This window comes from Hordeum vulgare, chromosome 2H (assembly GCF_904849725.1).
Source record: "Hordeum vulgare subsp. vulgare chromosome 2H, MorexV3_pseudomolecules_assembly, whole genome shotgun sequence".
Taxonomy (NCBI): domain Eukaryota; kingdom Viridiplantae; phylum Streptophyta; class Magnoliopsida; order Poales; family Poaceae; genus Hordeum; species Hordeum vulgare.
Genome location: NC_058519.1, coordinates 391,661,448 through 391,683,235, shown reverse-complemented (window position 1 = coordinate 391,683,235; position 21,788 = coordinate 391,661,448). Strand labels below are relative to the sequence as shown.

Below are 21,788 nucleotides of genomic sequence, written 5' to 3'. Positions count from 1 at the left end.
CACAAATTTGATTCTGGACAGATAGGGTTTTAGAGTGATTAGGGGAGTCAAATCAACTTGGATTGAAATGAAACTTGGCAAGATCATCAAGAATATCATAGATGACATTCTAGAAATTTACTAGAATTTATTGAGAATATTTCTTATAGAAATATTCCAAAAGCTTGAAATAGGCAGGAATGGTTTTGGAGGGGTTTGCCCAATATTTTGAACATGACCATGTGTTGAAACTCATAAATATGGAATAAATATATCCACTGAGTTTCCCTAAATTTTCTTAAATATTTTGAAAGCAATAAAAATAACTTTCCTTCATAGGAGACCATTTCTGGCCTCATAGAAGGGCTTTTAAATAAAATACTAAAATAACTTTTTAAATAATAATATGATGGTTTTTCGAAGACATTTTGATAATAGGTTTTAAATAAAACAATTTGTGCAAAATAAACTCCCTAATTTGAGGACTTGCAGTACAAACCTCATCTCAGGGGTTTGAAAGTTTAATTCAAAGAAAATGCTTTTTGGTGAAAATAATATTTGGTAAAAATAGATATTTGTCCTAAACACATGGTATGATCATTAGGCAGAAGATCATGGGATGAGAAGATGATTAAGAGGATGGCAAGAATTAATGGAGATCAATCACATGCAAAACAAACAGACAGACAATAGTCACTCCAAGCATCACAAGCATTCACAAAAATCTAAATTGGTCCTAAATTTTGAAATAAGTTAGTTAGTCAGGAAAGCCAAAAATTGGGGTGTGACAGACCTTACCCTCTTAAGAGAATCTCGTCCCCGAGATTCCTGGGCTAGGGGTTGGTGAGATACAGTATCTTGAGTTGGAGGTAGTCTTCATGTCCCCATGTTGCTGTGGTGGTCTTGAGGTGCTTGATGATACAACTTCGATTGTCCGCACGTCCATGACTGATCGTGAGCGGGATCTGGCAATAAGTTAGGCTTGACCGAGGTCAAGGGCTTGGTAAGCTAAGTCCGTGCAAGATTTTGGCTTGCGAGTGTATTCCAAGTGATAATACGTGGTAAGAGGGGTTGTCTGGGATCCGGTCCTGGGGTTTCGCATGCCGGTTAGTGACATCAAGAAGTCTCGCGTCCGAACGCACTGCCCAAGTCTATGTATAGCTTCCTGCTTACGGGGAAGTCCTTGACGCTTCGGTAACCGTGAGTCAGTCGGGGACTAAATCATCATCCCGTGATTGGAGGAAACAGGGGAACTCGCCTTGCACATCGGCATTGAAGGCTAGTTCGGGGGCTAATAAGGGAGTCCAGGATTAAGGGGTCCCCAAGTAGTCGGCTTGCTATGTAGAGGCGGACCTAATCGGTCGTACTAATTGGAGGTCAGACTGTGTGGTCATCTCGTATTCAAGGAGGAAGGCACCGAAGACCAGCGTGGCATCCAAGTAAAGTAGACTAGGTCAGTTGTATGTAACCCTAGATCCCCTGGAGGCTATATAAACCAGCAGTCCTCGTCCATGTAGGTAGGTTGAGTCATCTAGGGTTTAGTTCAAACTATCTTGAGATAGACCAACTCTGTAATCATCATCCACATCAATATAATCAAGAAGGATGTAGGTTTTTACCTCCTCAAGAGGGCTCGAACGTGGGTAAATATTGTCTCCCCCTTTCTCCTACAACCCATCGATCCAAGGTCCATAGTTCAAGACCCCCTACCTGAGATTTTCCGGTTTTGACATCACTCGACACCACTGGGTACCTAGGCATCACTGTGCTGGGACGAACATGACACCAATGCCAAAGAGCAGGTATGCAAAACTGGAGGATGCAGGTAGTGGATTGAAAATGATACCACCTACACTCACAAGGTCAACTTTAGTGACAAGATTATATGTATGCATGCATGCTATGCTACAAACAAATGCACCAATCGAATGCAGCAAACCGACTAGACTCTATACTACCGGTTTCAAATGCTCACGCTGACTAGGGCGTCCTACAGCCAGACCTGCTCTGATACCAAGCAATATGGTACCCAACTCAGAGGAACCGGAACACCCCATATTCCAGCAGAAAGATCTAGTCTTCTAGAATACGACACTACTTAGCATAGAACAAACAACTCTTTATGACAAACAATTGAGGTACAAGCGTTCATGTATTACAAATGATTACATGGGCACGTGACACTACACCTGCTAAGGTAGCTCTGTGCTAGAAGCAGAACAACTCATAATAGAAGAATAACTTCTAGTAGTGGAACAACAAAGACGGTGATGGCCAGTCCACAGGGACTCTGGATGGGATACATCCTAGAGCGTAAACTCAGGATCTTCGACAAGCAATCAATCATGGCATCACGTGCAATCTGGCATGACACACGAGGTGAGTACTTTGAGAAGTACTCGCAAGCTCACAATAACCAAAACAATCATGACAAACAACATCATGGCATTTACAGGTTAATTGATAATGAGCATGATACTAGTAGAACAACATGAGATGAGCATGCCATGAACATGTAACTCGTGATATGAATATGATTATACTAGCACTAGCATAAGAGGTAGTCGATGTTTATGGTCTTGTGGAGCAACTTACTCTGCTTGGAGGTTACTTCGTATCCACCATATGTATCAAGCTTACCGTTGTGAACATCACACGATCACCTCAGGATCAACAAAGCTTGGTATGAACAATACCATCATGATCATCATGTGACCACAAGGAAGTTGATCTTTATCTGTGATTACTGCATGACCACATAAAGATCAACCAACTTCTTTCCTCAAAGAAATGGGGTTGTTTATTACACTTGACCCATTGTGTGACCTACCTCACACTATGTCCATACCTGAGAATGCATTTGTCAATTGATTATACACTCTGCATAGGTTAGTACACTATACCCACACCATGGAACTCATGGCCTCGTGCTCCCATTCAGGTGGACCAATTACATTCCGACAAAGCAATCTATTCCATGAAACTCTCTTGGCCACTTTGACAAACTTCCCTTTGGTCTATGCCATGGGTGGCTCCGATGTCAACTCATGTTATCCGCCACCTTTGTGGCTGCAACTGCTATGGCAAAACAAACTCGTCCTAAACGAGGACATATGCACATTAGAAAACTTGGGCTCACAAGGATTATGGCCGCCTACCTGATCAGGGAAACACACACACATAACCTTCCCTAGATGTAGGCACCGGCGAGAGGCATGACAATGGACCGAATTAGAGCCGCCCATCGAGGCACGCATGGTTGCACTGGTGAACTTGATTCACTGGCACCATGACTCAGCCAACATATTCGTTCATGTTTGATTAATGTCAAGTTTAACTAGAATGGTGATGAATTGAGTCATAATAACATGATAAAATAACAGTGCATACGAGCATGATATCAACATGAACATGGAGGGGCAACATAATGATTTAGCATAGGAATCATGACATCAAAAACAATATATCATCTATTCTACGAGATGCAAAAGAGCATGGCATAGAGATGATCATGAATATCACAAGTATTTCCATGCAAACGATAACTATTCATGTGAGCACATCGTTACCACTAGGACCAAAGAAAGTACAAGAATAGAACATAATAACGATAAAAAAACTGGCAAATAATCATTGATGCATGAGAACATGGCATAAGCATGGATTCACAAGCATATTCAAAGTATTAACAAAATCATTACATGAACAAACAACTATTTAAATATTCAGGTCAAAACCATGGATACTGCAATGCCATTATACAAGTGGCTATTGTGGCTTGTGTGGAGATGAAGAACTCATCGGGAAGAAGTGTTATGAACTCGTGGAAAGATTCACTGGAGAAGTTTCTCTCCCAACAGAGCTGATTAGAGGGCAAAAAAATGACTATTTTCAGAATATGACAACATAGTGAAAATAATACCAACGGAAAAGGGCTCAATGAATAGAGAACCTTGGATTTTGAATTACCTGATTCGGAGTTGTGATTGCAAAGATATGCTCGTTCATTCATTAGGCAAAAAACAAACAAAAATTGTGTGTTTCAGCTCTTAACGGGTGAACGCCCGCAATTAAACCGTTTCAGCGCCCGGTTGAAAAACTGAAAGAGCCTTCCCAAAAATATGTGTTCCAACAAGGAAATGTATTCTGGCAAATACGCCTCCGCGTAAACAGTCGTGTAGGACCGTCTGGTACTTAAGAAGCTGATGGGTGGGGCCATTACGCCCATTGGCAGAGGGTGTCGTCCTCAACCTCCTGTCCGTGATCGGCTGAGGCTGGGGTGGACTCTGGCGATGATTGCCGGTAGCACGGGCAACCATTAGCGATGCCCGACCTACCGACCCATTTAGGGGGACGAGGTGGTCTCGTTCCAGGGTGGCATGGTCTAACAGAGCACAGAGTCGGGAAAGGCTTTGTCCGCGGTTGATGACAGCATCGGCCATAGTCGGTCCACCGGACTTGCTGCCCTTGAGGACGAATGGATCAATGGGGAAGGATCTAGTGTGGCTAGGAGATGCTCTGGTCAAGTTCGGGAGGCAAGGGAGAGACTATGGTGCTCAAATTTGAGCGGCGGTCAGTGGTGAGGCTTCGGCCAATGGAGGGACATAAGAGCTTCTTGAGCTCAGTTGAGTGTTTCGGGAGGATGTTAGGAGGGAGTGGGAGTTGTTGGGATGATCGAATAGGTTTGGGATACAACTATTTATAGACGGCGACGATGCCATGTCCGGTTGCCGTCACAGAGAACATGGCTAATGCACTGGAGCTTGGGAGCGAGCTGGCGGTGGAGGACACTACAAGAAATATGTCAACTAACTACCTTCAATATTGGTCACCGAATGGTCATTGATTTTCATTTGTGACATTTTTACGACCAAAAACAAACGGTCAAAAGTTGAGGGTCTCTAATGAACTATAACGACCTTTTTGCTGGGTTGGTCATAGGATTTTACGACCAAACGAAAGCATTGAAATTATTTTGGTCACTAGCAATCAGCCCACGCCACGTCGGAACTGACATGGCAAGCTGACGTGGCATAGAATCAGCCCGGTCCAATTCGGTGTTTTAAATGGGCCGACCCATTAATCCAGCCCATTTAATGTTTTTTCTCTTTATTTTGCTTAGCTGCATGGGCCTCGCCCAATAATCCCCAACATTTTAGCCTTTCTTACTTTGGGTTTTGGCCTTTTACTTTCTATTGATTTTGTGTTTTGGCCATTTTATTTTTGTACTGGTCCCACTAGTCAGATTGGTCCCACATGTCATCCTGATCTCAAAATTTGAATCCACGCCATAAATTTTGTATTTTGTCAAACAATTTTCATAAGTGGGTACCCTTTGTGAGGTTTCCATTTCATAGGTATACAAATCACATACGGAATCAATTTTTTGAACAGATCGCGGAACAAATGAAATTCGTCCAAAATAACACTAAATTATTCTATTAAAACCTAGATATTCTACTCTTCGTTGAGTAGGGCTTCATGGCTTTGTACTTCCAGCTTTCTTTTAGGCCTGAAGCTCCTGGAAAAGTGAAATTACCACATTTTTAAGTAAGAGCTACAATACAAGAATTGATAAAGACGAGGCAGAACAACAAGTAATTCTCATGACGACCTGTTTAAAAAACTTCATCAAGCTAGCATGACTCCTAGCCAAAAGTAGTGGTTAATAAAATACACTATGGAACAAAGGTGCTCTCGATGTAGCAGATTGAAATAAGAAAAGAGTCTCCATTTCTATTTGTCTAAGCTGAAGAGACAAAGTCTCGGCATTTTGAAACAGTATGTATGTCTTTATTTCAATATGTCCATTCATATCAAAGGGTCTGAATTCAAATACATCAAATAAATAGAATTTAAATGCCAAGTAATATGCAATCCCCACCACAACATCAGAAATTCTGTGTTTCTAACCTCTATTGACAACATTTTCAAGCAAGAACATATTGATTGAATTGAAAGCAATCACAAAGTATGCAACCCAGTATTTTTTAAAGCTGCTAAAATCATCATAGAGAAACTAAAAATAATATTCACTCCATATGACAGTAAATCCCCTACCTGACTAAATTGAGAGGTGCACAAATTACTAGTAAGTTGGCTGCAAATTTATCCACTCCATATGACAGTAAATCTAAGAAGTAGCAATCTATTGATCCAACGATGTAATATATAAGCAGTTGCAATAAATAACTACATGCATACAACAACTCACACTGGCAGTAGAGCAAACTACAGGTTACCATAGTTTCTGAACCATGTATTTCACAATAGATGTAGTAAAACAAGACACATGATACCTAAAGAAAAATTATTAATTCATGAGACTAAAAATTATACATGCATGCCCAAATTCATATGCGTGCATGCCTCAACGTAGTAAACAATAAGCATGATACATAGTAAAAATTTCACACAACCTGAACTGAAATCAACCAATGCAGACTTTCAACTAGAGATTAACCGTAAAGTAAACGAAATAGGAAGCATGTGCACTGGCCTCAGAACTCTACCTGGTTCTGCTAGAAACTTGTGAGTGATAATATACTTATCATGACACCCTTAAAAACCTCCCAGGAAATAATCTGCATACGCAATCAGAAGATAAAAATGATTCTCATTTGTCCATCATTTGTAATATCCAAAAATCAACAAATGCTCCGAAGAAAAGAAAAGACGACCAAAAGGTCTTATAGTATAGGCCAAGTATCAGAACAACATAGATGCACACAACACAAACAAGAGTATATAACCACACAAAATGGATATTTTTCCACAACAATGGGCAAGTAGACAGAGTTGTGCAGTTTCTACTCGGTACTCTGTTTACCCCACAAATGGGCCATGGGCATGATAAATTGTTACAGACCACTGATCGTTCCCTAATCTAATCTACTAGAACATGGCACATGACAACAGTTCATACGAGACAAAGGGCGGTGCATACTTGCATGTAGAGAACAAAATCAGGGCCATCTCTACAGCACTGCAGAGCCATGATCCTACAACGAGTCATGCTAATACCTATGAGACAGACAGAATGGAAACATGTTTAGTGGCTTGTGGGGGAGAGACTACGCACAAAAAGGGAAACATTTTGTCAAACTGAAGAAATACGCATATATCATTCAGATTCAGTAACCAGTGCTAATTCTTGGTAGTGCTACATGAGATCAGGATGGCAAACTCATTAGAAGCATCAAGTTCCTATGATATGGGTGCCGTACACATGCATAATCCGACAGACAAATAGATGACCCATGGACCCCGGAAATCTATGCGCGCATGCACAACAGCACACACGGGGCATCAGAATCCAGGGCCAGGAGAGGAGACGATCATCATCTTCAGCAGCAGCAACACGAGAGAAAAAACCAGAGGCGACGATACGGTGCGCTAGGGAGTGGGGAGGGGAGGAATGGAGGAGCTTACGATGGCGGTGGTGAGCGGCGAGGTGAGGCCTCAGTGCCACACGACGCGGAGGAGCAGCGAGGCTGCCATGGCTGGAGTGGTCGCGAAGTCTGGTATGGGACCCCGGTCAGCCCCTTCCATCTACGGAACATCGTCCTCGTGAATCTTGATCAGTGCTTCAAATAATGGGACACAATAAAACTTTATTGTCTGCAAACTAAACATATTCGCTATTAGTAAATTATGTGAATATGTCATTCACAGATTCATATTTTTGATATTCCTACATTTCAGATTTTGATTATCTATTGACTATAAATGAATATATTGTGTTGTATCTTGCTGGAACATGGATATCTAGGGATTTTTGGTGCAACAATTTAAGAGTGGTTCCGTGCATCAGATTTACATAGCCTACAACTCTAAACAAGTGCTTCAGACAATGAGACGCGGATAGAGTGCGTTATAAGAAATTAATGTTGCAGCTATAGAGCATCTGACAAAAAATTAATGTTCCAACAATTTAATCACTCGAATGTTCCTGTGATTTTTTCAGTAATATTTTTTTCAATTTAATCACTATGTTGGGGCTCTAGCAACTTAGGAACTACACGAGATCGACTCAAAATGACAGCCGCCTCTGGAGCGACATATGCACACGGCTATGATCTTGTCATCCTTCTCTCCATGTTAGATAAATTATTAAAAGAGAGTATGATATAAATACTCTATAAGCTTAATTAAGGCCAAAATGGTGGGTGGAAAGTTGACTTGTATGCTTGTACAGAGATGAGGGGATTGGTTTAGTGTGCCTGATCGATCATAGGCTTGAGGCCGATGGCCCTGGCCCGGAGTAAGGTGCCGGGGAGGACTGGTTCCTGGTTCGATACGAAATGAAATAATCAACCACTGTTGTCAGAAGAAAAGAACGTTCGATAAATGCAGACCGTGATGCCTTAACAGGGTTGTCAATTTTCACTTATCATAACAGGATGATGATTGGAGCATGAATCGGTTCACACACCTGCATGAGGACGAGGACGTCGATGGGATCGTTGTCCTCGCAGAGGGTGCGTGAGACAAATCCGTAGTTGTGAGGGTACACCACGGAGGAGTAGAGTGTCGGGACCCCGATCCTGAGTCATAAGAACCTAGCCTGTAACACATCACATCACTTTGCGGCCTCACGCACGGTAAACTCCACGGCTGCCACCTTACCTTGGCCGGGACCGTTTGCGTCTTTTGGCTCACGTATATGAATATGTTGCTAGCGTTCAAACGACAAAGAACCCGGGTCGACATGACTAGTTATAAACCCCAGCGGTACAACCGTACAGGGACAAGCATACATAACCCAGCAAAGCAGGTGTCGGTCATCAGCGTGTGTAGACGAGTCGTAGCAAGCTACAAGGACTCCATTACACCGCGTGACATTTCCCCGAGGGGACAGACACAACAGCAAAGAAGGATACATGCTGGTCAATCAATGTGTTCCGAGCAGTAGCAAACTACCAAGGCTCGATGGGATCACAAAGAGGCATTTCCCTGTAAAGAGTACTACTAAAGGCAAGCAACTAGGTGTCGAATCCCACACATATAATGCATTTCAAACATACACACATTATGCACGATATGTCTAGATACAACATGGCATCACAACATAACTCTATGACTCAAGCATTTATTAAAGACTCATAAGAGTCATCATAGTATGATATTACAAACAGGGGTCTCCTGACCCGACACTCAAGTCATACAAACAACAAGCGGAAGCAAATCATGTCTGGGTACAGACATCTACTAAAAGTGGCTGGAAGAGCCTGAAAAGCTACTACGACCCTACCAAAGGAGCCAGACCTCTGTCTGGGATTCCCAAGCTATTCCGGTCAACATCAAACACATCGCTTAGAACCTTTTAATGAGTCTAAGTCTTCTCTGCAAAAACATAAATAAAGCAACCGTGAGTACAAAGGTACTCAGCAAGTCTTACATCAGAACTATCTACATATGCATCATGTTTCAATGAAAGGATTGTGGGGTTTGATTGCAGCAAGCCAGCTTTGACTCTTGCCTAACCTGTACTACGACTACAGGTTCTTTCTTTGAGGTGGGATAACGCACACGAGTCCACATATTCACCAATTCAATACACCACTATGGATCCACTCTCGTCTCCCTATGAGAAGGCCTTCCATAGCACTCACACTTATCTTGCATGTTTTAGAGTATCCATTTAAATTGTCTATGTACCACGTAATGCTTCCAAGTAGTCCATATCCGAGGACGCGGCTATTCGAACAGATTGAATCACCCTGCAGGGGTATACTTCTTCACACATGCTCTCACCACTTAGCACCATATGCACGTCATGCATCTCGGCAACCTTCAAGCGGAAGCACTGGCGTGGGTGTCGGCCACGACCGTTAACCACACAAGACCCTAGTCCAGGTTTATCGCCTATTTGAGACTGAACCCGCAAGGAAGTCCGGCCGAGGTTTCCTCTACGGCCCCAAACGATGCGCGCAGGGTTCCCAAGCCCACCATTCGGGTGCTACTTGGTACACCGTGCCACTGTGTATCTACCGTAGTGAAGCCTACCCCGTCGGGCAGAGCTAAACACGGCCGCCAACACTTTTCCTACAAACACCAGAAACTAATTGCAACTCCTGGACAGAGATCTAGGCAATTAATAAGCCGAGCGGGGTCATATTTCAGGGCCCAATGCATGGTAGTATCTTGTCTTGGATAACATACACAGAACTCAGTTCTTAAGGACGGTCCCAATGAGACAACCCGCCATGTACTCCTACATGGCCTCTCATCGCTACCTTTACCAAATCAGATTCACATCTTTACTCTCACACTGTAGGACATGAACACAACCATTCTGATTCATCATCCAGACGGATCAGACCCGACACGACACTAAGGATAGCAGGCATTGTAAACAAGCATGGATGAGTAAGCACATCAAGGCTCAAGCAGTTGCTACTCATGCTAAATGGTTTCAACTATTTACTGTGACAAAATCAGGTCATGCAAAGGAATGGGTTCGACTACCGATAACATGTACAGTTGAATCGTGTTTGTCCTAATGCAGTAAAAGAGAGCAGGAGCGAGAGAGTGGGTTTATTTCAATATGCTCAAGGGGGGTTTGCTTGCCTGACATGTCTGAAGATAGCAATGAGCCTTCATCAATGTCAACGATCACATTGTCGGAAACATCATTTACCAAGGGGGAACAACACCGACAAACAAGAAAGAACAACAATTACTTCACGGAAATGCAACACTATGATGCATGCTCAAGACATGAAATGAAAAGTGGCAGGGCTATTGTGGTTATCATTTCTTAAGTTGAAGTTGGTTTGAATTAGGATCCAAACATCACTTCAAGCCGGGTATCTCTCCAAGTACCCTTATAATTGATTCGACCTGATGCTCATAACAAATTGTTCCAACATGTATGGAGTTAGTATTTTGAGGTACTGATTTGCATTGACCAATGTTTCGTCATAATAGTTGAAGTGGAAATCAAATAAGTATCAATTTCCAACTCCAAACTATTTATTAAATTTACCCTATTCATCATTTTGCCTATTTAGTGTTGTTAACTTTTTCAAACATGCATGAAAATGCCATAATCAGATTCCTTGGATTTTTCTGATACTTTTTCATATATAAATTATTTTCATCCGAGTTATATTTTAATTTCTATGATTTTTACAAGTTTTAGCAATTTCCTGGATTTATTTTATAATAGAAAATCATTTACTGCGTCAGCACTGCATCAACATTGCGTCAGCAGTCAACTATGCCTGGGCCAGGTCAAACCTGACCAGTGGGGTCCACTGGTCAGTGACCCAGGGCTTAATCCCGCGTTGACCCGCACTAAGAGGGGTTTGACCCACGCGTGGGGCCCTCTGTCAGCGGCTAGGGGTGGTGGTTAGTGGTTAGTTAGGCTGATCACGTCGGGGGCTACCGGAACCTGGCCGGCGGCGACCACGGGCACGACGGAGGCTCGTCGGAGATAAGCTAAACGGCGCCAGAGAGGCCCATTTGGCACGCGGTTTCCGGCTACAGAGAGCTGGCGAAGCAGCCGATCTGGCAGGGGCATCAGGAGAAGCTAGGGTCGCCGAAGAGAGTGCCGGCGACGAGCCGAAGCGGCGGCCGAAGCTCGGCCTTCCGCGGGTGAGGGCTGCAGGGCACGGGGAGGGCAGCTGATGGGCCCATCACGTTCCTGGCGGCTCTAGGAGCTCGATCCCCAGCTCGAGCGCGTGGAAGAGGCACCACAGCGACGGCGACGACAAGGCCGGCGGCGAGGAGCTCTCGGCCTTGGTGGGGAATGGGGCACGGAAGAAGGAGTTGAAGACGGCTACGGCTTCCTGTGGGCGCGGAGAGCACAAGGAGGTGCCCGGCAGCGGCCCTAGGTGGCACTGACCATGGTGGCGCCATGGCCGGCGGCAACGATCTTCGGACTCCGGTGGCACGGGGTGCTAGGAGAGGGGAACGACACCAAGGCAAGGGGGAAACGGATCCGGAGCTCACCGCAAGTCTTATGGCGTTGACGGCAAGCTTGGGGTTGCTTCATATGCTGCGAATCGACGGAAGAGGTCCGGCGGCCGGAGGTGGAGAGGATGGCGGCGAGGCGATGACAGGGGGCCTCCGGGCTTGATTCCTTCTTCCAAGGGACGAGGAGTAGCACGGCGGGGCTTTGGGGCACAACAGCTGGGCTAGAGGGGGCTCGTGGCCACGGCTACGACGATCGGCGGCGACAAGCAGGCTCGGCCATGGTGGGAGAGGGCGAGAGAGAGATGGAGGGAAGCCAGAGAGGGGTGGAGAAGGGAGAGGCGTGCACGGGGTACTCATCCCCGCCGTCTGCGTGGCTTGGGCAAGCAGGAGGTGGCCAGGGGACGTGGCCGCGCTCGCCGGCGCGTCGGCGCGCAGCTGCTTCTCCTCCTGGCAGGAGGAAGAAGACAGTCGTGCCCCTGATGGGCTGGGCTGGACCAGGTAGGCGCCAGGTAAATTTCCTCTCTCTTTTCCTAATTTTGTTTTATTTCTTTCTCGCATTTAGATTTAGGATTTTAATAAAACATTTAATCATTTTATAAAACCCTAAAATAGAATTATGTGACAGTAATAAAAATAATCAATGCCACAAAATAGTTTCAACATTTTTGAAACTTTTATTTTAAAAGAAAACAAAATAAATTCATTCCAAACAGTTATTTAATCCAATCAAAAATCCTTTTCATAAGTTCATGTGACTTAGAAATTTGGTTTGACAAATTTATTCCCTGTCACTATTTTCCCAAATATTTGGAACATTTTTCTGGTTCCCTTTTAAGGTAATAATTTTATTGCATTTTTGTCAAATTTCAAATCATTGGGCTTGATCACTTCCCAAAAGAAAAACAAAAGAGTTTAAATATGCATGCATGAATGCTTGTCAAGCAAGGTGAAACCAGGGCTGTGACATAGAGGATCCGGTCAACCTGACAGAGACGATGACGATCTTCTTGTCCAGCTCGTACTTGAACTTGCTGCCCTTGGTGATCTCCATCACCACGTTGAACACCGCCGGAGCTCTGGGGCCTGCGTCGGCCAATAATCCATGCAACAGATCGATCAGACCAACCAATCAGCATGCGTTCCGCGTGAGCAACCCAACATCTTGGGGTCGGTTGGACGGAAGGATCTGAGAGGAAATGGAAGTGGAGAAGGGGCTCACCGATCTCGAGGTCGTGCCATGGGTGGGCAGTGCCGGACCTCCGGGAGAGGGAGGAGAGGATCCGCTTTCTGAGCGGGGGCTTCTGCCGCTTGGGCTCCGCCGCCTCCTTCTCACCAGCGGCTTGCCCTTTGGCTCCGCTAAACTGGCTCATCCTCGATCCGACCAAAAACGAGGCTGATTTGATGTGCGCTGGATCGTTGCGCGGCTGTGAGGAAGGGATGGCCGGAATAGGTCGGCGTGTGTGGTGGCGGCGGCGAGGAGAGGGGTTCGTGGGGGGAGAGGAGCGAGTCTGTCGAGGAGATGGGTGCGACGGTTTGGGTGGAGACGCGATGGGAGGACGAGGGGAGAGTGCGGAGGCTAGGGTTTTCGGGATGGGGAGAGGGGATAAGGATGGATCAGAATGGGGTGAGGGCAACAATGGATCCGGTAGCATCCAACGGTATACGATGCATGAAACGCGTGGCATGGCTATGGTCCAATCAAAATGCAGTATGCGTGTGTGACGTTATGACGATTTAAAATTGGTCGTAATCGATTAAAAATAAAATTAGAATTTTGATGTCTCGATTGATCCACGGTCAATCGCTAAGTACTGAAGTTTCTGTGTGTGGATTGATCCATGGTCAATCAATGTGTTACCTCATAGTTGAGCAGTGCACCACTACAGGATTTGAATTGTACAAACACAAGTTTTCATTTTCTTTGGACGGAAACTTCATTTTCCATTTTTCGAGTGCCCAGAATGAGTTTTTTTGTGAAGGACCTACCATATATTTGTTGCAAAATTGGACCAAATAATTTGTCTAACATACTAGGCCACATTTAATGTAGAATTCACCAAATGGTTTGGTGTCAAAAGCTTTTATCCACCTCTAACGAAAAAGACAAATTTTCGTTGAATCGGGTGGAAGCGGGTCAAATTCGAACTGCAGCTGCATTTAGTTTGCTATTTATTTTTACCAAAAATCATTTCTAGGTACACAAGTATCTATTTAATCAGAGAACCACCAAAATATTTCCAAGATTCAACCACTAGGTAGGAACGGTCATACCCGCTATTTTGACCGCATTTTGAAATGGCCATGAAATTTTTTAAAAAAATTCAAAAAATGGAAAACCTTTGCATTGTGTCATTATATGTGACAAAGTTAACAGGAAAAATAATAAACTTGTAATACAACAATTATTTTAAAAAAGTGTTCTTAGAAATGGGCTATCATGTGTGAAGATTCATGGCTTTCAAGCCAAATGATCAATATTATGGCCACATTCATGACATAGTTCGTTGAAATGATATAATATTATGAAAAAAGGTGCATATTGGAATGGGAATAAAATGTTTATTAAGGGAGTTTTCATTTTCCTTGTATGTAAAAATCGTTTCCCATTTTTCAAGTGCCCGAAATGAGTTTTTTTGTGAAGGACCTATGCTACTTCGCAAACAACAGCGCCAGAAATTGACACGTTGACGGAGACTTGCTTGTGTTGGTTTTTCCCGTGAAGAGGAAAGGGTGATGTAGCACAGGAGCAGTAAGTATTGCCCTGAGTTTGAGAACCAAGGTATCAATCTAGTAGGAGAATCTCGTCAAGTCTAGAGTACCTGCGCAAACACAAAAGAGCTTGCACCCAACGCTTTAAAGGGGTTGACAATCCCTTCAAGATTGATTGCAAAGTGAGATCTGAAGGCGGAAAGTGCAACGAAGAAAAAGAGTAAGGTTGAAAATATGGTGTGGAGTAGACCCGGGGGCCATAGTGTTCACTAGAGGCTTCTCTCAAAATAGCAAGTATTACGGTGGGTGAACAAATTACTGCCGAGCAATTGATAGAACCGCGCAAAGTCATGACGATATCTAAGGCAATGATCATACATATAGGCATCACCTTCGAGACAAATAGACCGATACTTTCTGCATCTACTACTATTACTCCACACATCGACCGCTATCCAGCATGCATCTAGTGTATTGAGTTCATGACGAACAGAGTAACGCCTTAAGCAAGATGACATGATGAAGAGGGATAATCAAACCAATGATGAAAACCCCATCTTTTTACCCTAGATGGCAACAACATGATGTGTGCCTCGCTACCCCTTCTGTCACTGGGTGAGGACACCGCACGGTATGAACCTAAAACCAAGCACTTCTCCCATTGCAAGAATCATAGATCTAGTTGGCCAAACAAAACCCACAACTCGAAGAGAATTACAAGGATATGAAATCATGCATAAGAGAGATCAGAAGAAACTCAAATAAGATTCATAGATAATCTGATCATAAATCCACAATTCATCGGATCTCGACAAACACACCGCAAAAGAAGATTACATCGGATAGATCTCCATGAAGATCATGGAGAACTTTGTATTGAAGATCTAAGAGAGAGAAAAAGCCATCTAGTTACTAGCTATGGACCCGTAGGTCTATGGTGAATTACTCACGCATCATCGGAGAGGTCATGGTGTTGATGAATAAGCCCTCCGTATCCGAATCCCCCTCCGGCAGGGCACCATAACGTGCCCCAAATGGGATCTTGCGGAGACAGAAGCTTGCGGCGGCGGAAAAGTACTTTCGATGATGTCCTGATTTTTTATGGAATTTTAGAGAATATATAGGCGCAAAACATAGGGCAAAGGAGGCTCAGGGATCCCACAAGCCTGGGGGCGCGGGACCCCCTGGCTGCGCCATGAGGGCTTGTCGGGTCCCAGGTGGCCCCCTGCCCTGATTCTCCGGCTTCCTCATCTTTTTCTATTCCGGAAAAATCTTTTTGGCAATTTCATTCCGTTTGGACTTCGTTCAAAATTCTCCTCTCAAAGGGGTCAAAAACATGGAAAAAATAGGAACTCGCACTTGGCACTGAGTTAATAAGTTAGTCCCAAAAAATATATAAAAGGCATGCAAAACATCCAAAGTTTGACAAGATATTAGCATGAAACCATCGAAAATTATAGGTACGTTGGAGACGTATCAAGCATCCCCAAGCTTAACTCCTGCTCGTCCTCGAGTAGGGAAGTGATAAAGACTGAATTTTTGAAGTGGAATGCTACCTAGCATAGTTGTCCTTTGCAACTTCTTTCACGTGACATGAATGTTGAGATCCATAAGATTCGAAACAATAGTTTTCTATTGACATGAAAACAATAATATTTCAAGCAAACTAGCAACGTAATCATGAACTTTCAAAATAACAAGGCCAAAGAAAGTTATCCCTACAAAATCATATAGTATGGCTATGCTCCATCATCCTCACACAACTAATGTAAATCATGCACAACCCCTGTATTGGCCAAGTAATTGTTTTCACACTCTTACTTTCTCAAACCTTTTATAACTATCACGCAATACATGAGCGTGAGCCATGGATATAGCACTATAGGTGGAATAGAGTGTGGTGGTGGTAGTGAGACAAAAAGGAGGAGATGGTCACATTGACTCAGTGTATCAAAGGGCTATGGAGATGCCCATTAATAGATATCAATGTGAATGAGTAGGGATTGCCATACAAGGGGTGCACTAGAGCTATAAGTATGTGAAAGCTCAAAAGGAAAACTAGTGGGTGTGCATCCAACTTGCTTGCTCACGAAGACCTAGGGCAATTTTGAGGAAGCCCATCATTGGAATATACAAGTCAGGTTATATAATGAAGATTCCCACTAGCATATGATAGTGACAAAGCAAGAATCTCTCAATCATTAAGAAGATGATGCTATTATGAAGCACAAGTGTGGAAAAAGATAGTCGCATTATCCCTTCTCTCTTTTTTTCATTTGGGCTCTTAGGCCTCTCTTTTTTCTCTTTTCTCTTTTTTTGGCTCTTTGGCCTCTCTTTTTTCCTCACATGGGACAATGCCCTAATAATGATGATCATCAAACTTTTATTTACTCATAGCTCAAAGCTTAGAACGATGATGACTCTATAGGAAATGCCTCCGGCAGTGTACCGGGATGTGCAACGATCTAGCTTGGTGTACGACGTTGGAACATATTGCTAGCTATCTTACGATCATGCAATGGCAATATGAGAGTGACGGCACAAGTCATGAGACGGAACGGTGGGTGTTGCATGGCAATATATCTTGGAATGGCTATGAAAATGCCATAGTAGGTAGGTATGGTGGCTGTTTTCAGGAAGGCATATGGTGGGTTTGTGAACCGGCGAGAATTGCGCGGCACTAGAGAGGCTAGCGAAAGGTGGAAGGTGAAAGTGTATCTATACCATGGAGTCATGAAGAACTCACATACTTGTTGCGAAAGTTTTTATTAGTAATCGAAACAAAGTGCTAAACGCATACTCCTAGGGGAAGGGTTGGTAGGTGTTAACCATCGCGCGATCCCGACCTCAACACAAAGGATGACAATCAATAGATCAATTATGCTCCAACTTCCTAACATAGCGGTTCACCATACGTGCATGCTACGGGAATTACTAACTTCAACACAAGTATTTCTAGATTTACACCACCCTACTAACATAGCTCTTAATATTACCAAATCCATGTCTCAAAACTAATTGAGAGGAATCAAGACTTCTCTTTCTACTCAATGCACATGAAGATGGAGGTTTCTGTATCCTCTTTGGGTACCTATCACCTTTGGGACTACTTTCATAGCATAAGCCAACTACCAAGTCACGCACCGCCATGCTCTAAAAGATATAAGTGAAGCACATAGAGCAAAATTATCTAGCTCAAAAGATATAAGTGAAGCACTATGAGCATTCTAGCAATATCACAATGAGTGCACGTCTCTATCTCTCTCAAAAAGGTGTGAACCAAGGATGATTGTGACACAACAAAAATAAAAGACTCCTAATATACAAGACGCTCCAAGCAAAACACATATCATGTGGTGAATAAAAATATAGCGCCAAGTAATGTTACCGATGGATTGAAGACGAAAGAGGGGATGCCTTCCCGGGCATCCCCAAGCTTAGGCTTTTTGGTGTCCTTGAATATGGCTTGGGATGCCTTGGGCATCCCCAAGCTTGAACTCTTTCCACTCGTTATGTCTTTGTCCATGAGAACATCACCCAAAACTTGAAAACTTCACAACACAAAACTTAAACAGAAACTTGTGATAACATTACCACAAGAAAACAAACTACCACTTCTTTTGGTACTATAGCAAACTTTAATTCTATCTATATTGGTGTTGTGCTACTGTATTCTCACTTTTCCATGGCTAGTACCCCCCGATACTAACCATAGTTTCATCAAAACAAGCAACCAACTCAACAAAAACAGAATCTGTCAAAAACAGACCAGTCTGTAGCAATCTGTATACTTCGTATACTTATGGTACCTCACAAATTCTGAAAAATTACGACTGCCTGGGCAAAAGGCATATCAACCAGCAGAAAAAATAATCAACTCAAAAGCTCTTTCTGAATAAAGAGAAAAAATCATCTCGTGAGCGAAAAGTTTGTGTCTTTTTCCAGTAGGATCAAACAACCATTACCAAGACTAGTCATAAAGGTTTTGCTTGGCTCAAACACAAAAAGAAACACAAAAAACACAATCACAACAGAACTATGATGGTGTGGACGCAACAAAATAGAAAGAAAAAGATAAATTCATTGGGTTGCCTCCCAACAAGCTCTATTGTTTAACGCCCTTAGCTAGGCATAAAAGAGATAGAATCACGTATCATCGTCTTTGGTGCTCAAACCATAAGTGGCCCTCATCATGAATTCATAAGGCAATCTTATTTTATTTCTAGGAAAGTGTTCCATGCCCTTCTTTAAAGGAAATTGAAAACTAATATTCCCTTCCTTCATATCCATGATAGCACCGATAGTCCTTAGGAAAGGTCTACCAAGAATAATAGGGCATGTAGGATTGCAATCAGTGTCAAGCACAATGAAATCCACGGGTACATAGTTCCTATTTGCAATAATAAGAACATCATCGATCCTTCCCATGGGTTTCTTGACAGTAGAATCCGCAAGATGCAAATTAAGAGAACACTCTTCAATCTCATTAAAACCTAGAACATCACATAAAGACTTTGGAATCGCGGAAACACTAGCACCCAAATCAACAAAGCATTGGATTCATAGTTTTTTATTTTGATTTTGATGGTAGGTTCCCACTCATCATGAAGCTTTATAGGGATAGAGACTTCCAATTCAAGTGTCTCTTCAAGAGATTTTATCATAGCTTTGACGATATGATCGGTAAAGGCCTTGTTTTGGCTATACGCATGTGGAGAGTTTAACATGGATTGCATCAAGGAAATGAATTTAATCAAGGAGCAACTATCATAATTGAATTCCTTGAAATCCATGGTAGTAATTTCATTACTACTCAAAGCTGTAATATCTTCTACTCCACTTTCAATGCTTTTAGCATCAAGATAGATGGACTCCGAATCATTGGGGCACTTTTCAACCAAAGTGGATTCATATCCAGCCCCATAATCTTTAGGTTTGTCACAAGAAAACAAAGATTCAATGGGAGTCACACCAAGCACTTTAAGATCTTCGTGATTCTTATCACGAGAACACACCTTTTTAAGCCATTCATGTCTAGCACGAATTTGGGCGGTTCTTTCTTGGCTCTCAATCATGGAAACACGCATAGCTTTCAAAGTTTCATCAATATTGATCTTGGGAAGAGCACGTCTAACTTTCAAAGCATCAACACCACTAGACATTCTATCAACGCTCTTAGCCAAATCGTCAATTTTGAGTAGCTTTTTCTCTATGGACGCATTGAAAATCTTTTGTGAGTATATGAACTCTTTGATATTACTCTCTTCATCAGAGGGTAATCTATTGTAATTTCCATGAGTATTGTTGTAGGTGTTGCCAAAATTATTAGAGGAGTTACTAGGAAAAGGCCTAGGAACATAGTTTCCTCTAAAAGCATTGTTGTTGCCAAAATTATTCCTACCAACAAAATTAACGTCCAAGCTAGCGTTGCTACTCTCAATCAAAGAAGACAAGGGCATATCAATAGGATCTAAAAGAGCACTTCTACTAGCAACCAAATTCATTAACTCATCCATCATAGCACTCAACGAGTTAATTTCTTCTGTAGCGTGTACCTTCTTACTAGTAGGTGACCTTCCAGTGTGCCACTGAGAGTAGTTCGTCATGATGTTGTCTAGGAGCTTTGTGGCTTCCCCTAACGTGATTTCCATGAACGTTCCACCTGAGGCGGAGTCCAAGATATTTCTAGAAGCGAAATTCAAGCCAGCGTAGAAGATTTGTATAATCATCCAAAGACTCAAGCCATGAGCGGGACAATTTCTAATCATCAATTTCATTCTCTCCCAAGATTGTGCAACATGTTCATGATCAAGTTGCTTGAAATTCATGATATCATTACGGAGAGAGATAATTTTAGCGGGCAGAAAATACTTGGATATATAAGCATATTTGCACTTATCCCACGAATCGATACTATTTTTGGGCAAAGAAGAAAAACAAGTTTTTGCGCGATCTCACAACGAAAAAGGAAAAAAGCTTCAATTTAATCACATCATTATCCACATCTTTCTTCTTTTGCATATCGCAAATCTCAATGAAGGTATTGAGATGGGATGCGGCATCTTCACTAGGAAGGCTGGAGAATTGCTCTTTCATAACAAGATTCAGCAAAGCGGCTTTCGTATGACTCCGCACTAGTGGCGGGAGCAATCGAAGTACTAATAAAATCATTATTATTAGTATTCGAGAAATCACAAAGTTTGGTGTTTTCATTCATGGTGACTTCAGCAAGCAAGCAAGCACACAAGCAAACAAAGAGCAAGCGAGAAAAAGGGCGAACGAAAAGGCAAACGAAAAGGCAAACGAAAAAGGCAAATTGTGAAGTGGGGCAGAGGAAAATGAGAGGCACGTGGGAAACAAAGTAAATGCAAGAGATGAGTCTGCGACACTTAATTGGATGAGTTCTTAACTTGATCCTCCCCGGCAAGGCGCCAGAAATCCTTCTGCTACTTCTCAAACAACAGCGTCAGAAATTGACACGTTGACGGAGAGTTTCTTGCGTTGGTTTTTCCCTTGAAGAGGAAAGGGTGATGCAGCACAGGAGCAGTAAGTATTTCCCTCAGTTTGAGAACCAAGGTATCAATCCAGTAGGAGAATCTCGTCAAGTCCAGAGTACCTGCGCAAACACAAAAGAGCTTGCACCCAACGCTTTAAAGGTGTTGTCAATCCCTTCAAGATTGATTGCAAAGTGAGATCTGAAGGCGAAAAGTGCAACGAAGAAAAAGAGTAAGGCTGAAAATATGGTGTGGAGTAGACCCGGGGGCCATAGTGTTCACTAGAGGCTTCTCTCAAAATAGCAAGTATTATGGTGGGTGAACAAATTACTATCGAGCAATTGATAGAACCGCGCAAAGTCATGACGATATCTAAGGCAATGATCATACATATAGGCATCACGTCCGAGACAAGTAGACCGATACTTTCTGCATCTACTACTATTACTCCACACATCGACCACTATCCAGCATGCATCTAGTGTATTGAGTTCATGACGAACAGAGTAACGCCTTAAGCAAGATGACATGATGTAGAGGGATAATCTCAAACCAATGATTAAAACCACATCTTTTTACCCTTGATGGCAACAACATGATGCGTGCCTTGCTACCCCTTCTGTCACTGGGTGAGGTCACCGCATGGTATGAACGCAAAACCAAGCACTTCTCCCATTACAAGAA

The 21,788-nt window shown here is 42.9% G+C and overlaps 1 protein-coding gene across 1 annotated transcript; it reads right to left on the bottom strand.

Moving 5' to 3' along the window:
• Positions 1-7,874: 7,874 nt before the first annotated feature.
• Positions 7,875-13,271, bottom strand: LOC123427528 (soluble inorganic pyrophosphatase-like). Its single transcript, XM_045111601.1, has 6 exons — positions 13,121-13,271; positions 12,885-12,984; positions 8,414-8,525; positions 8,202-8,267; positions 8,001-8,076; positions 7,875-7,885 (listed from the first exon to the last, which is right to left on the bottom strand). The coding sequence occupies exons 1-6, from the start codon at positions 13,269-13,271 to the stop codon at positions 7,875-7,877; spliced, it is 516 nt and encodes a 171-aa protein (XP_044967536.1).
• Positions 13,272-21,788: the final 8,517 nt, after the last annotated feature.